Source organism: Schistosoma mansoni, assembly GCF_000237925.1.
Source record: "Schistosoma mansoni, WGS project CABG00000000 data, supercontig 0037, strain Puerto Rico, whole genome shotgun sequence".
NCBI lineage: Eukaryota > Metazoa > Platyhelminthes > Trematoda > Strigeidida > Schistosomatidae > Schistosoma > Schistosoma mansoni.
The window spans coordinates 153,417-167,868 of record NW_017386026.1 but is presented as its reverse complement, the minus strand read 5'-3'; the positions used below and the strand labels follow the sequence as shown (position 1 = coordinate 167,868).

The 14,452-nt window shown below is 41.4% G+C and overlaps 1 protein-coding gene across 1 annotated transcript; it reads left to right on the top strand.

The window, feature by feature from the left end:
• Nucleotides 1-11,258: 11,258 nt before the first annotated feature.
• On the top strand, nucleotides 11,259-11,822 carry Smp_124560 (hypothetical protein; the record flags this gene model as incomplete). The annotated part of the gene is made up of 1 exon (XM_018790718.1): nucleotides 11,259-11,822. The coding sequence occupies one exon, from the start codon at nucleotides 11,259-11,261 to the stop codon at nucleotides 11,820-11,822; it is 564 nt and encodes a 187-aa protein (XP_018645961.1).
• Between the last annotated feature and the right edge of the window lie 2,630 nt (nucleotides 11,823-14,452).

Genomic DNA, 14,452 nt, shown 5'->3' with positions numbered 1-14,452 from the left:
ATGTTCAGCCAAAAGGTTAGCGGCATCACTGTCGTTGTTGGTCGGGCCATTAGGACCAAGCAGTTGGGAAACTCCAGTTTTGCCTTGTCGAAGAGAAGCTGCATAACTGAACAAGCTTTTCGGATTGGAGACGAATCTATCGATAAGCTTGGTCTGGAACTGAAGCCTGTCTTCTCTTATTGCCTTTGTGCATATGTTCCTTATATGTTTGTATTGCCTGTACGCGCCGTTGTTATCCGTTCGTTTATATTCAGCCCAACAGTGCCTTTTGCGGCTTAGCAAACGACGAGTGCGGTTCTTGATGATTGCAGGTTGCTTGTAGCTTTTTGGGACCATTTTAGGAACTGAATGCTCAGTAGCACATAAGATCGTGTGCAGTAAAAAATCCCAATGAGCATCCACTTCAATTTCAGGGCGAACATTCCAATCCACCTGTTGAAGATAGTCCTGTAAAGCTAACACATTCAACCGTTTGAAGTTCCAGCGCTTGTTGCTAGTAGGATATCGTAGCTCCGTCTTGCTGACAAAGCTGAATGATAAGACGGCGTGATCACTTTTGCCCAGGGGAGCCAGGATTGAGAGGTCGTCAACTAGGAATTCTTCGTTTGTGAATACCCAGCCTAAGCGTGACGGCGTCTGACTGTTTCTCCAACGGGTTGCCGACTTCACATTTTCAAATAATCCCAGGTCGCCGATAAGGTTGAAGAACAGAGCTTCAGTAGAGTTGGCACCACCAATGTATGTATGTTCCACGAAGTTGATTCTAGGGAGATTGAAATCCCCTAGAATCAGGATATGAGAGAATCCAAGACGCGTAGAGCGAGTTAATCCTTCCAGCAGACGTTTGCCATATTCGATGTCGGCAGTGGGCTTCCTGTAAACGACCCCAACTAGGCACCTCGAGGTGGTAGATAATCTTACTGAGCACCATACTGACTCGTCAAGATTGTGAATCTCTTGATTGTGAAGTTGGTGCGCATCCAGGCATGACCGTACGTATAGTGCTACCCCAACCCCCATTCCTGTTTTTCTGTCGTTGCAAAATGAAGACATCCCAGTTATTGCTAACTCTTGGTCCGTAAACTGAGACGTTATCCAAGTTTCGGATATTCCTATCAGATGGGCATCATTAGCGTTGCTAAGTTCACGTAGCTCATCCATTTTGTTTGGCAAGCTCGCGGCGTTCGTGTATAGGCAGTTTATGCTTTCAATTTGGAACGCGTGAGCCTCTTCTTGTTTGTCTATATGAGCCGTGTGTGAGTGGACAGGTAGCCTACCTATACGATGTTTACCGAGTTGGTAGTCCCTGTCCTTTACACGTTTTTTTTATGATCAAGACAGTCCACGAGTGGAATTGTCAGCTCCAGCTTTCGTTTGTGCTTGATCCTGCTGTCGTGGGGCCTATCCGGATGCATATGGATGCCAGTTGGCAACCGACGTCTATTGGCACGAAATGCTTCCAGAGTTGCAGCCGCCATGTGGGAGGAGGGGAAGGTTATCTTCAGCAGCCGGGGCCTAGAGTCTCCGTCTCTCTTGGCCAGTCTCATTACCTGTTGGGTCAATATGTTCTTGAGTTTTAAGGAATGCTTGATGAATTTCCATTCCCGAATATCAGAGTTTGCTTGAGCTGGGTCCGTATTTTCCGGCACACCTTGCACAATGATATTTCGTCCACGGAAGAACGCCTCACGAGATTCCTTAGGGATGTTCCGGATGAGATTTCGTTCAGAACACGGTATGTCGGGCAGTATTCTTACGTTCCCATCGGACCTCAGTAAGTGATTGGCTAGCAGGACGTCCTCTACGTCGGAGGCATTCTTAAGTGTAACACGAAGCAGCCTCGGGTGGTTTAGGTGGTTAGAGTCCTTCCCCCGAGTGAGCCGTGTGACGGTCAAAGGCTCTATTCTAGGGAGTTCCAGCCTCTTGATTAATTCTCCCCAGAGCATCCTGTCGTTTATGTCCTGCAAACTGAGAGGAAGGTCGGGGTTGTCAATAAGGTTCATGATTATGACAGAGTCGTCACGAACCGCAATTGATTTCCCAGGTTTTCCAAGGCGTCTAGGTTTGGTATCTTGTTGTTTGGATGTCGAGGCGCGTTTTCGATTCCTGGGCTCAGTGATGACCGGGCGGACAGTCTTGGGTGTAGACTGTGCGGCCAAAGCATCAATTGATTTACGCACGATACTTGGGACGTTCAGTTTCGGAGGGGACGCTTGGGCTTTATTACTCCTGTTAACGTGAGTCCATCCACCTACAGGATTTTTAGGAACCACTGTCTCATTCAAGGACCGTTCCCCGGGGGACCCAAGTTTACTGAGGGAGTCGATGACAGTCGATGTTAGGATGGTGCTGAGTTTCAACACATCATCACTCGTGCTGTTAACAGCACCGTCGATATCCGACCTGTCAGTATCCTTTTTCTTATTTGCCCTATGCGTTCCAGCTTTGTTACCCGTCATGATGATATCATTTACCGAATTCTTAGACAACTTATCTCTCAGACCTGTCAGTAAAGTAATGATAGTACCCAACATAACTACCGTATCGGTGTTGCAGGTAACACATACCCACCTACGATCAGACTTGCTGAGTCTGCTATAGGCTGCTGCTGTTAGATCTGTACATGCTTCATGGAACCAACCTTTACAGTTGTCACATTGCATGCCAGATGTAACGGCAAAACGGCAACCAGGTCTCTTGCATGAATTTTTCATGGCTAGTGATTTAGACTGTCTTAAAAATATAAGCAGCAAATTTAGGACCGATAAAAAAAAACACAGTAAACAGAAACTATCAAAAATGTATAAAAACAGTTAACGATAAGCTAAAGCTAGCCTTTACGTGAAAACTATAAAAAAAACCGATAGTGAGCTGAGGCAAAACCACAGTTAACTATTAATTTGAGTGAAACACAAAAAAGAAGTAATCTACCGAACGTATAGCTCAGAATAGATTCTTTGGATTGGATATGATACTTTTGTTGCGTAAGAACACAGCAAAAGTTTGAGAAATGTAAATCACGTTAGGACTAAACTTCCCGTTCGAATAGCGCGCGTTATTATTGTATACCGATTTCTCTACTGATCCTCTCTGTCCTTGTTTAAAATTTGCTAGGGTCCACAAAACAGAGTATTGGGAATAACTTAACAGCCAAAGATACTCTGAGTTTGTGTGAATCGTTGTTTTTCTCAAGACTTAGGCGAGGCGTTTGAACGCATAATACTGAACAGCGTTTCGGAAGGTGGATTGAATTTGATTGTGTCTTAAAGGAGTTCCAAAAAGTATGGAAAAATAATTCTATCCCTTCCCAGAGTACCCATACTCATTACATTCACAGCAAAGGTAAACTGCTGAAGGATATGAGATTTAAATACATGTTTCGTGTTTCATTGCACATTTGGTCATAGGCGTAAACCACAAGGTCTAACAGTGAATAAAAAACCCTGAGAACTTTAACTAACATGTGACATTTAAGGTATAAGTTTTGAAACCGCCAATCAAGGTTCCGTGCAAACCTGGAATATGTCGTAAAATCATACAAGATGCTTCACAATCATCCTTGTAATAGTTCATGGATGGTTTGTGATCCATGGACCAGAAGATTGTCCTCAATGGAAAATTTGAAGCAGGTATTAAGGATCAAACCGGTAAGCAGATCACTGCTGCCGATGTGAAGACTATGAAAGTTCAACTCTCCACAGGTAGTTGTCTAGAAGTATATTTTAGGTTGTTGTGGACGACTGCAAGTATTTGATATATTGAGGGAAAACGGTGAACTAAGAGAGTATTCAGAAAATGAATATGTCACCAGAATCGGTTATGACTTTATAAAAAATATAGGACTTATGCTAATTCGTTATTGATTTTTATGTCCGGGTTTTATAACGTGAATTATCCATCAACCGAAATAAGACTTTTTCAATCTTAACACCGTGACAAATCAACGAAGTACGACCAGTATGAGTAGTCTAGCGTCCTTATTGATCCTTTGTCCGCCTAGCCCTTTCAATTGGGAACAGTGAATCGTACAGTAATAATTCACAGGTCAAAATGAGGCTTATAATAAGATGAATATAGATATACACAATCTAATTACTCAATAGTTAAACGGTAAGAATATATATAGAATAATAGTCCATTAATAGGTCCCGGAAATTACCCATATATATGGGTGATGTATATATTAAACTAGGGGAGATCAGAGAGCTATATAGGGTGGTTTGACTTTGGTAGTATCTAGAATCAATAGGTGGGTGCCGAAGTAGGCCAAGGGGCGAGACTATAATTTATGGAAGTCCTCTGAGTGACGGTAAACTGACCTCCAGAGTATGCATCCAAAAACTAGGACCAAACGAGGGTTGTAAACCAGTGTGAGGAATAAGAATTATGATTCAAAGCCGAGGGTTAAGGTTAGGAATTAGATTTAGGGTTTTAATCGCGAAATGACATCAGCTATAACGCTAAAACACTATTTAGCAAAACGGATGAGTGAATCTCGCGCCAAAATGTGAGACCTGTTGTATAATACCTGGTTGGTTTGTCTATAAATTATAGTATAGCAACCATCCTACAATCAATTTCGATTATAGCCAATTTTGGCTAAGCCCTTTTTATAACTTACTTAACAGACATCGTTATTTGGATAGTAACAATTTGCATATTCTTTGCACTGCTATACCACTAGAGCACATGACACTCTATCCGAAATGTTGACTACTTAAATATCATTCGATGACTCATACTCCTCCCCATATATGTACGCATGCAAATACTATTATCAGCCTTTGTTTTGCTTTGTTGTGCCCTTATTAAATGTGACTATAAATTGCCTATGTAATTGCTTGCTATTCGCTCGCTTGCTCCTCGTTCGTTTCATTCGCTTATTCGCCTGTTCACTCGCTCTCTCGCTTGCCATTCACTCGCTCGTTCATATTCGCTCAGGTGTTGTTAGCTTTCTGACCTGAGTTATTTGACAATAAACTGTAGTCGCTGCTATCCTTTGTCTTCTGATTTTACGCACCGTTAAAATTAGAATCATAACGGTTATCGAAGTAAACAATTAACGAATCGCGGCACTACAGAATTGGATGCCTCGCCGAGCGAACATAAAACAATTTTCGACGAAATAATTTCATTTCGAAAATTCAACGTACTCTGTTTCTATTCGAATTATTATCTGGATTATAATCATAATTGTGGATTTATTATATCACAATTTTAATCGTACGTACATTATCCCATTTTTGAACATAACGATAATATTCATAATAAATAACGATTATTCACGAAAAATTGATATATTGGTGCAATTCAGTAAGTCCGTTCTATGTTATATATTGTACCATTTGTTGTTATCATTGTTTTCATCGATTCATTTCTCTCAGTGACAATTACGTTATATTCGCATACTATTTAATTTATTATTATTAGTAGTAATGTCTTTAAATAACGAAACAATCGATCTTTCACAGTCACCATCCGTGGGAGTTATTAATGTTACTATTCCATCTTTTAATGTTACTGATCCTCAACTCTGGTTTATTAGACTTGAAAATTACTTCGTAGCCAATCGTATTATTTTACAGCGACATAAGTTCGGCTATGCAAGCTCACTACTTCCAGATGAAGTAGCAGTCAAGGTACGAGAGGTCCTAACTAAGCCGGATGCAGTAAATCCGTACGACGTATTGAAACAGGCAGTAATAAAAGCTCTCTCGTTAAACGACCGGCAAGCTGTCGAGCAGTTGCTCAGTGAAGTGCAAATCCGAGATAGAACGCCTTCGCAGTTAAAAACGCATATGAGCAACGTAATCGGAGACAGAAATGTTGATAAAAATATATTTTACCACTTATGGTTGCGACGACTCCCACCGAACGTACAGCAGATCCTCGCTGTTGGAGATAGCGATGTAGACATAGACAACATCGCTAAAATAGCCGATAAGATTTACGAGAGAATGAGACACGCGACTACACAAACACTCAACTCCACAGTTGACGAAAGAATCGAGGCCTTGCAAAAGGAAATTAATGCGCTATGCCACAAACTAACGACTCTAAATCACAAAGACAGGAAAAGAAGTTGGTCGCGCAGCAGATCAAGAGATAGAAACCGATCATTTTCTAAGGGACTATCAGATCCTGCTATATGCTGGTACCATCAAACATTTGGCTACAGAGCTCGAAAATGCAGGTCTCCATGCAAATTTAAACGATCCCAACGATTCTCAGTAACGACTACAACGATCAACGCAGCTCCCAGGAGCAATCGTTTATTCTATGTTCAGGACAGAGTAACAGGCGCACAATTTTTAGTAGACACGGGGGCAGAGATAAGCGTCGTTCCCCCATTGAGCAACGAAAAACAAAATATCGATACTGCGCTAACTCTTAAAGCAGCGAATAGATCCGACATAAAGACATATGGCAAGCGAAAACTAACCTTGAATTTCGGCCGTAATATTTCACTTCGCTGGGAATTTTTGATCGCTGATGTTTCCGTACCCATAATTGGTATCGATTTCTTAAAGAATTTTGACCTATTGGTAGATTCTCGACGAAACCAACTAGTGAATGGAGAACGCTCAGTAGTCATAAGAGGAGTGACCACCGATCATGTATCTATGAATTTAGTAGTGTCGAAAGATAAGAACGAGCAATATAAGTCACTTCTAAATACGTTCGCCGATTTAACGAGGTCATCATACGACAACAAAGATCTTAAACATACAGTACAGCACCATATCGTCACGAAAGGTCCACCGACTAGAGTAAGAGCGCGAAGGTTGGACCCAAAAAGGTTAAACATTGCGAAACGAGAATTCGAAAAACTAATGAAACTTGGTATCATAAGGCCATCTAATAGTCCCTGGGCATCTCCGTTACATATGGTTCCCAAAAAGAATGGAGAAATCAGACCATGTGGAGATTATAGAGCCCTTAACAAGCAAACGATAGCAGATAGATACCCAGTGCCACATATTCATGACATCACTACTGAAATGGAAGGTGCTACGATTTTTTCGAAAATTGATCTTGTTCGAGCGTACTACCACATTCCAGTGGCCCCAGAAGATGTACCGAAAACGGCTGTAATCACTCCATTTGGTTTATTTGAGTTTTTGCGAATGCCATTTGGACTAACTAATGCAGCTCAAACTTTTCGGCGATTTATTGATCAGGTTGTTAGAGGTTTGACAGGGGTATACGCATATATCGATGATATATTAGTAGCTAGCGCTACTGTGGAAGAACATCTACAACATCTACGACAGTTATTCACGAGACTTCAAGAACATGGTGTTACTATTAACGTGGAGAAATGTGAATTTGGAAAGAAATCATTGCAATTCCTAGGTCATATGATAAATTCTCGAGGTATCATGCCAGTTCCAGCAGAAGTTGCTGCTATTCGTAATTATCCGTTGCCCGAGTCACAAAAAAAGTTACGACGATTCTTGGGACTAATAAACTATTATAGGCGATTTATTCCAAACTGCGCAGCAATACTACAGCCATTAACGGACGCTTTGCGAGGAAATATTCGAACATTCCATCTATCGACAGAGGCTATACAAGCTTTTGAGAAGGCTAAGAGAGCACTTCATGAGAAAATGATACTAGTACGACGAAAGAGCGAAGCGCCACTAGCCCTCATGACGGACGCATCGAACATAGCAGTGGGAGCAGTACTGCAGCAGTTAGTAAACGGTACATGGGAACCGATTTCATTTTTCTCGAAGAGATTAAATCCTACACAAACGAGGTACAGTACGTTCGGAAGAGAACTATTAGCGATTTACTTGGCAACCAAGCATTTCCGACATATGATAGAGGGTACCATTTTCACAGTGTATACAGATCACAAACCCCTCACGAAAGCATTAAACGCCAAACAGGATAACTATTCGCCGAGGGAAATTCGACAATTAGAATTTATTTCCCAATTTACATCTAGCATACAGTATATTGAAGGTAATAATAACGAAGTGGCAGATGCGTTGTCCAGAACAACGATAAACGCGATTATTACAAATGGAATTGATTATCACGGTCTCGCGAAGTTACAAGAGACAGACATCGAACTAAACAAGCTAAGATTCGATGACACGACGTCCTTATTATTCGAAGATATTCAGTTCGGCAACGCGAAAGTAATATGTGACATGTCGACTGGCCGACCTCGCCCATTCATTCCTAAACCATTACGACGGAAAGTATTCGAAAGTATCCATAACCTATCGCACCCGGGAATAAAAGCCACGATGAAATTAATCAGTGAGCGTTTCGTATGGACAAAAATGAATCGCGATGTAAGTAATTGGACACAAACATGCATGAAATGTCAAAAAGCCAAAGTACATCGTCATACTAGTTCGCCAATGGGTTCATTTTCACAGCCAGACACTCGATTCGAACATATACACATCGATATCGAGGGACCACTGCCAGTTTCGAACGGGTACAACTATATTTTTACATGCATCGATAGATTTACCCGATGGCCTGTAGCGGTACCAATAAAAGACACCTCAGCCGAATCCGTAGCCAAAGCCCTTATCGAAAATTGGATTTCTTACTATGGTATACCGGCAATTATCACGACCGATGGAGGAGCTCAATTCGAAAGTCGACTCTTCCAGCAGCTTACAGAACTCCTCGGAATTAAACGTGTACGAACGACATCCTACCATCCAATGGCAAACGGAATGGTTGAACGCCTACATAGGCAGTTGAAAGCATCCCTTACATCTGTCATTGTCAATAACGATTGGGCTAATAAGCTTCCTTTAGTCATGTTAGGTTTAAGAACAATAATTAAACAGGATATGGGATGTTGTCCAGCCGAGTTGGTATATGGCACTACTTTACGTTTACCCGGAGAATTTTTCGCTTCAGGTAAAAGTGTTCCGACTGATGTAGCCAACTACGTGCAACACCTAAAGAAACACATGAACGATTTAAAAATAGCACTTCCCAGACTACAACAACGACGAGTATTCGTACCTCAGCAACTACATAATAGCACGCACGTATTCATCAGAAGAGACAACGTACAACCACCTCTGCAGCCGAACTATGAAGGTCCATTCAGAGTGATTACGAAGACAGATAAGACAGTCACGGTAGAAAAAGCTGGGAAGACAGACGTAATCAGCATCGATCGAGTGAAACCAGCTTTCATTGACAGCGATTTTCAATTGACAAGCACAAGCCTCTCGAAGACGATCACACCGACGAAACACGAGTCTCAAGAGTCAACGACGCTAACGCACCAAAAAGAAGAGACTCCGATAACGACAAAATCTGGTCGCAGAGTAAGATGGCCGCAACGTTATGTCGCTACAATCTTTTACTGACGATTTTCTGCTATTTCGAATATTAATTAAAATTCTTCCTCTCCATTGTATACATATAGATTATTAAACTTATGTTAAACGCTATTAAACTCGACAAAGCTTATGTACCTTTACGCTCATACGTGTAATTTTTTTTCGAAGCGATACCATATTCCTTCTACATCTTACCGCTATTTTGTATAGCCTAACGGACGGGCACGAACTAAATGCACATTAACTTCATTCTAATTTTGTACAAGCCCATATCTTCGAATGATTGTAACTACGCTATTCAATTTACTGTACTTTATGCAAACACAGACATTTTTTCATATATCTTTGTTTGCAGGGGGGAGTTATATAGCAACCATCCTACAATCAATTTCGATTATAGCCAATTTTGGCTAAGCCCTTTTTATAACTTACTTAACAGACATCGTTATTTGGATAGTAACAATTTGCATATTCTTTGCACTGCTATACCACTAGAGCACATGACACTCTATCCGAAATGTTGACTACTTAAATATCATTCGATGACTCATACTCCTCCCCATATATGTACGCATGCAAATACTATTATCAGCCTTTGTTTTGCTTTGTTGTGCCCTTATTAAATGTGACTATAAATTGCCTATGTAATTGCTTGCTATTCGCTCGCTTGCTCCTCGTTCGTTTCATTCGCTTATTCGCCTGTTCACTCGCTCTCTCGCTTGCCATTCACTCGCTCGTTCATATTCGCTCAGGTGTTGTTAGCTTTCTGACCTGAGTTATTTGACAATAAACTGTAGTCGCTGCTATCCTTTGTCTTCTGATTTTACGCACCGTTAAGATTAGAATCATAACGGTTATCGAAGTAAACAATTAACGAATCGCGGCACTACAATAGTTTCGCCGGCCAAGGTTATGGTTTCCTTGTGTGTAATGGGGAGTTCTAGTCCTATTATGGGTAGTTGGAGGAGTTATATGTTCCAAAGAAGTATTGCAGGATTGCCCGACATTGTTGTCAAGAGTGGTGTTCCTGTTGTGTGTGCTGTACTGGTCCCTGCAGCTTGCAAGGTTAAAGCTGTATGTCTCACTGGCATCACGTGTAGGTGTGGTTTTTGTCGGGTGTAACCTCACGTTCGGATAAGTGAGTACTACTAGTCCACTATGTTTGTTGTAGTGCATTCTACTGCTGTGAGTAGGTGCATGTTGTGTATCAAGGGCGCTGGAGTACTTGTACGTTTCTACAGAGAATTTAGTATTATTTCGTATTACAGTGTCTGAGCGGTTATAGCTTTTAGAGAAATTGCTGGGAAAAACACCCCTTTGCTTTTTATCGTAGCCGCAAAGACAGTACTTGGGAACTATAGAGGCATAGGTGGGTGGACATTTTGGGGTGGTTGGGTGTTTGGGCTTAGGATGAATGGTTGCAGCCGCTTGGTGTTCAATTTTGTTCTTAGGACTAGTAGCAGTGTAACAGCTCAGGTTGGTTGGTTAAGAGTTGACCCCAAACAACCAAGCATATGCTAAAACAGTATTGTTCAAGTATTCATTCACTTCCTTACTTTTTGTAAGCGTTATATTCCCTACTATCTTATATTGAATGTTGAGAGCCTTTGTTTGTCTGAACAGATAATCCCACGCTCCACTGTGACTGCGCGAAGATCGAAATAAAGACCTATTCACTACTTCTCTGGTTTCTTCTATCAATAGCACGAGGGTTACCTTAAGGCACGAAAGTGGTGAGCCCTTTTTGAACACAAATTTAACCTCATTTCTGTTATTAACTTTTTTTTACTTAATCGTAAAAGTAGACCTGATTATCCGTAAACTATGTTGAGTATATAACTAGTTTATTCCGTATTATCTTAAGTTATTCGTGTTATAATAACCATTTTTCGTGCTAACTTTATTGCTATATTTGTCACATACCTCATGTCAGACTCAATAGAAACCCATAATCTGGAGGATTTGTCACCAGTGGAGATAGACACTGTTATGACTACGAAATCCCGACTTCCAGAATTTGATCGTAGTGATCCTGAGTTGTGGTTTGCTCAACTAGAGCATTATTTCACGAGACACAATATCAAATCTGAAGGGATTCGCTATAGAGACTTGTGTTCTATCCTTCCTCCTTCAGTCGCCAAAGAAGTCCGTGACTTGATTTTAGATCCACCATCACCACAACCATACACCATCTTAAGACGAGAGATAATGAACCGTTTATCATTATCAGATAGTCAAAGAATCCAAAGACTTTTTCAAGGTGAAACACTAGGTGATCAGTCGCCGTCACAGTTTTTGCGTCACCTCCAAGTGTTAATGGGTGATAACACAGTGGGTGAAGCAGTCCTAAAACAAGGATGGGTACAAGCTCTCCCATGCTACGTCCAACACTGTTTGGATGCACAAGATCCTGAAACCTCATTATCTCATTTAGCGCGTATAGCCGATAGAATAATGGAGGAGGTCCTCCAACTGGACCAGGCACAATAAATCACACACAAAAAGTAGAATCAGCAAAAGACCCTGTCATAGAAGGACTCGTTGCGAGTGTTAAGAGTCTCACTGAGGCTGTCACCAGAATGCAAATGGGTCATAGAAACAGGAGCAGGTCACCACAACGACCACGATCCAAGTCACAAAACAGGTCACAAATGTCCAGACAACCTGGGCAGTTTTGTTGGTACCACTGGAAGTTTGGTGTCAACTCAACCAAGTGCATGCAACCATGCGCCTGGCCTAAGCATAATTCTAAGACAGCGGGGAAACGAGTAACCCCTCCCCAGGTCGCGACGACTGAGGAGGGGCGCCTAAACAGTCGCTTGTTTTATGTTAGAGACAGAAACTCTGGCTTGAATTTCTTGGTGGATACTGGCGCTGCTCTTAGCATCATCCCTCAAAATAAAACTGAGATTAGTCGAGAAACATCATCAATTACACTTCAAGCTGCAAATAAAACTAAAATTGCGACATTTGGGCAGAAAAACTTAACCCTAGATTTGGGGTTCAGGAGGCAATTCCCTTGGGTTTTCACGGTAGCCGACTTAGATCTGGCAATACTGGGGATGGACTTTCTAGAGAGATACGAATTTCTAATTGACACCAAGAAACGGCGATTAACACTAAAAGAAACTTCGTATTACACAAAAGGCAAAGAAAGTCACATCAGCTCTCTTAACTTGATTCAAACTCCTCCAGTAACAACAGCGAAATTCCAAGATATACTCGCGGAATTTCCAAACTTAACTAAACCAAACCCACAGCCTTCTAAAGACAAACTAAAAGTAAGTCACACTATCAAAACCGAAGGTGCACCGGTTTTTGCAAAACCCAGGAGACTAGCACCAGATAAGCTCAAAATCGCTAGGGCCGAGTTTGATTATATGCTACAACTGGGTATTATCCGTCCTTCTGATAGTCAATGGGCATCCCCTTTGCATATGGTCCCAAAGAAAAATGAAGGTGACTGGCGACCGTGCGGGGATTACAGAGCCCTCAACCGTCAAACCGTACCAGATAGGTACCCAATACCGCATATCCAAGATTTCACAAACGGTTTACAGGGTATGAACATATTCACTAAAGTTGACTTAGTCAGGGCATATCACAATATTCCAGTGGCTGATGAAGATATCCTCAAGACAGCTATTACAACACCCTTTGGCTTATTCGAGTTTGTACGCATGCCATTCGGCCTGAAAAATGCGGCACAGACATTTCAAAGATTCATAGACAATCTACTTCGAGATATGCCATTTGCGCAGGGGTATATAGACGACTTGTTAATTGCCAGCCCCGATTTGCAATCACACGAACAGCATGTAAAAACAGTGTTAAAAAGACTGGATGAACATGGAATAAACATACATCAAAGTAAGTGTGTTTTCGGTGTTCAAACTTTAGAATTTCTCGGTCACACAATAAGCCCAGAAGGGATTAAACCGATCAAAAAAGAAGTAGACACCATTAAACAATATCCCATACCTAGTTCTCTAACACAACTGAGAAGTTTTCTAGGTCTAATTAACTTTTATCGCAGATTCATACCAGGTTGTGCACAATTAATGCAACCTTTGACAGATTCACTAAAAGGAAAACCAAAAGAATTCAAACTGTCTTCTGACGCTGTCGAAGCTATCAAACAGCTTAAAGATAAACTAGCTCAAGCAACTACGTTGATGTATCCGAATTCTCTTTCCCCACTTGCTTTGATGGTGGATGCTTCTGATAAAGCAGTAGGCGGTACCCTTAACCAACTGGTTAAAAACGCCTGGAAACCAATTGCTTTCTTCTCAAAAAGACTCGCTCCAGCAGAGACAAGGTATTCTACCTTTGGGCGAGAACTTCTTGCAATCTACCTAACCACTAAACACTTCCGACACATGTTAGAAGGCAGGGAATTTATGGTCTTTACGGATCACAAACCACTAACGAATGCACTAAAAGCGAGAGCTGATAAATACTCACCTCGAGAAGTCCGACACCTTGACTATATATCACAGTTCACAAGCGATATCCGACATGTCAAAGGTCAGGACAATCAGGCGGCAGATGCTTTATCTAGGCTAGAAATAAACGTGCTACAGCAGTCTACAGTAAACTTCGAGACGTTGAGAAACGAACAGGAGCAGGATTTAGAATTACAAAACCTGCTTAAAACAAACAATTCAAGTCTTAATTTAAAACAGTTCCCATCACCTGTCGATGGTATTCTAATCTACTGTGACACGACCAAGGCAATGCCGCGACCTTTCGTTCCCAAAAGTATGCGAAAGTTGATATATAATAACTTTCATTCTTTGTCTCATCCTGGCGCAAAAGCTTCAACAAAACTAATCAATGCCAGATATATATGGCCGAATTTACAGAAGAATGTACACAAATGGGTTAGAGAGTGTTCAGCATGTCAACAATCAAAGATAAATCGTCACACAAATTCACCCATAGGTGTTTTCTCGCAACCAGATGCACGTTTTGCCCATGTGCATATCGACTTGGTAGGTCCTTTTACCACGTTCAACGGTTTTAATTATCTTTTTACATGCATAGATCGATTTACCAGATTCCCTATAGCCATCCCGATAGCGGACATCACAGCGGAAACAGTAGCCAAAGTTTTCATG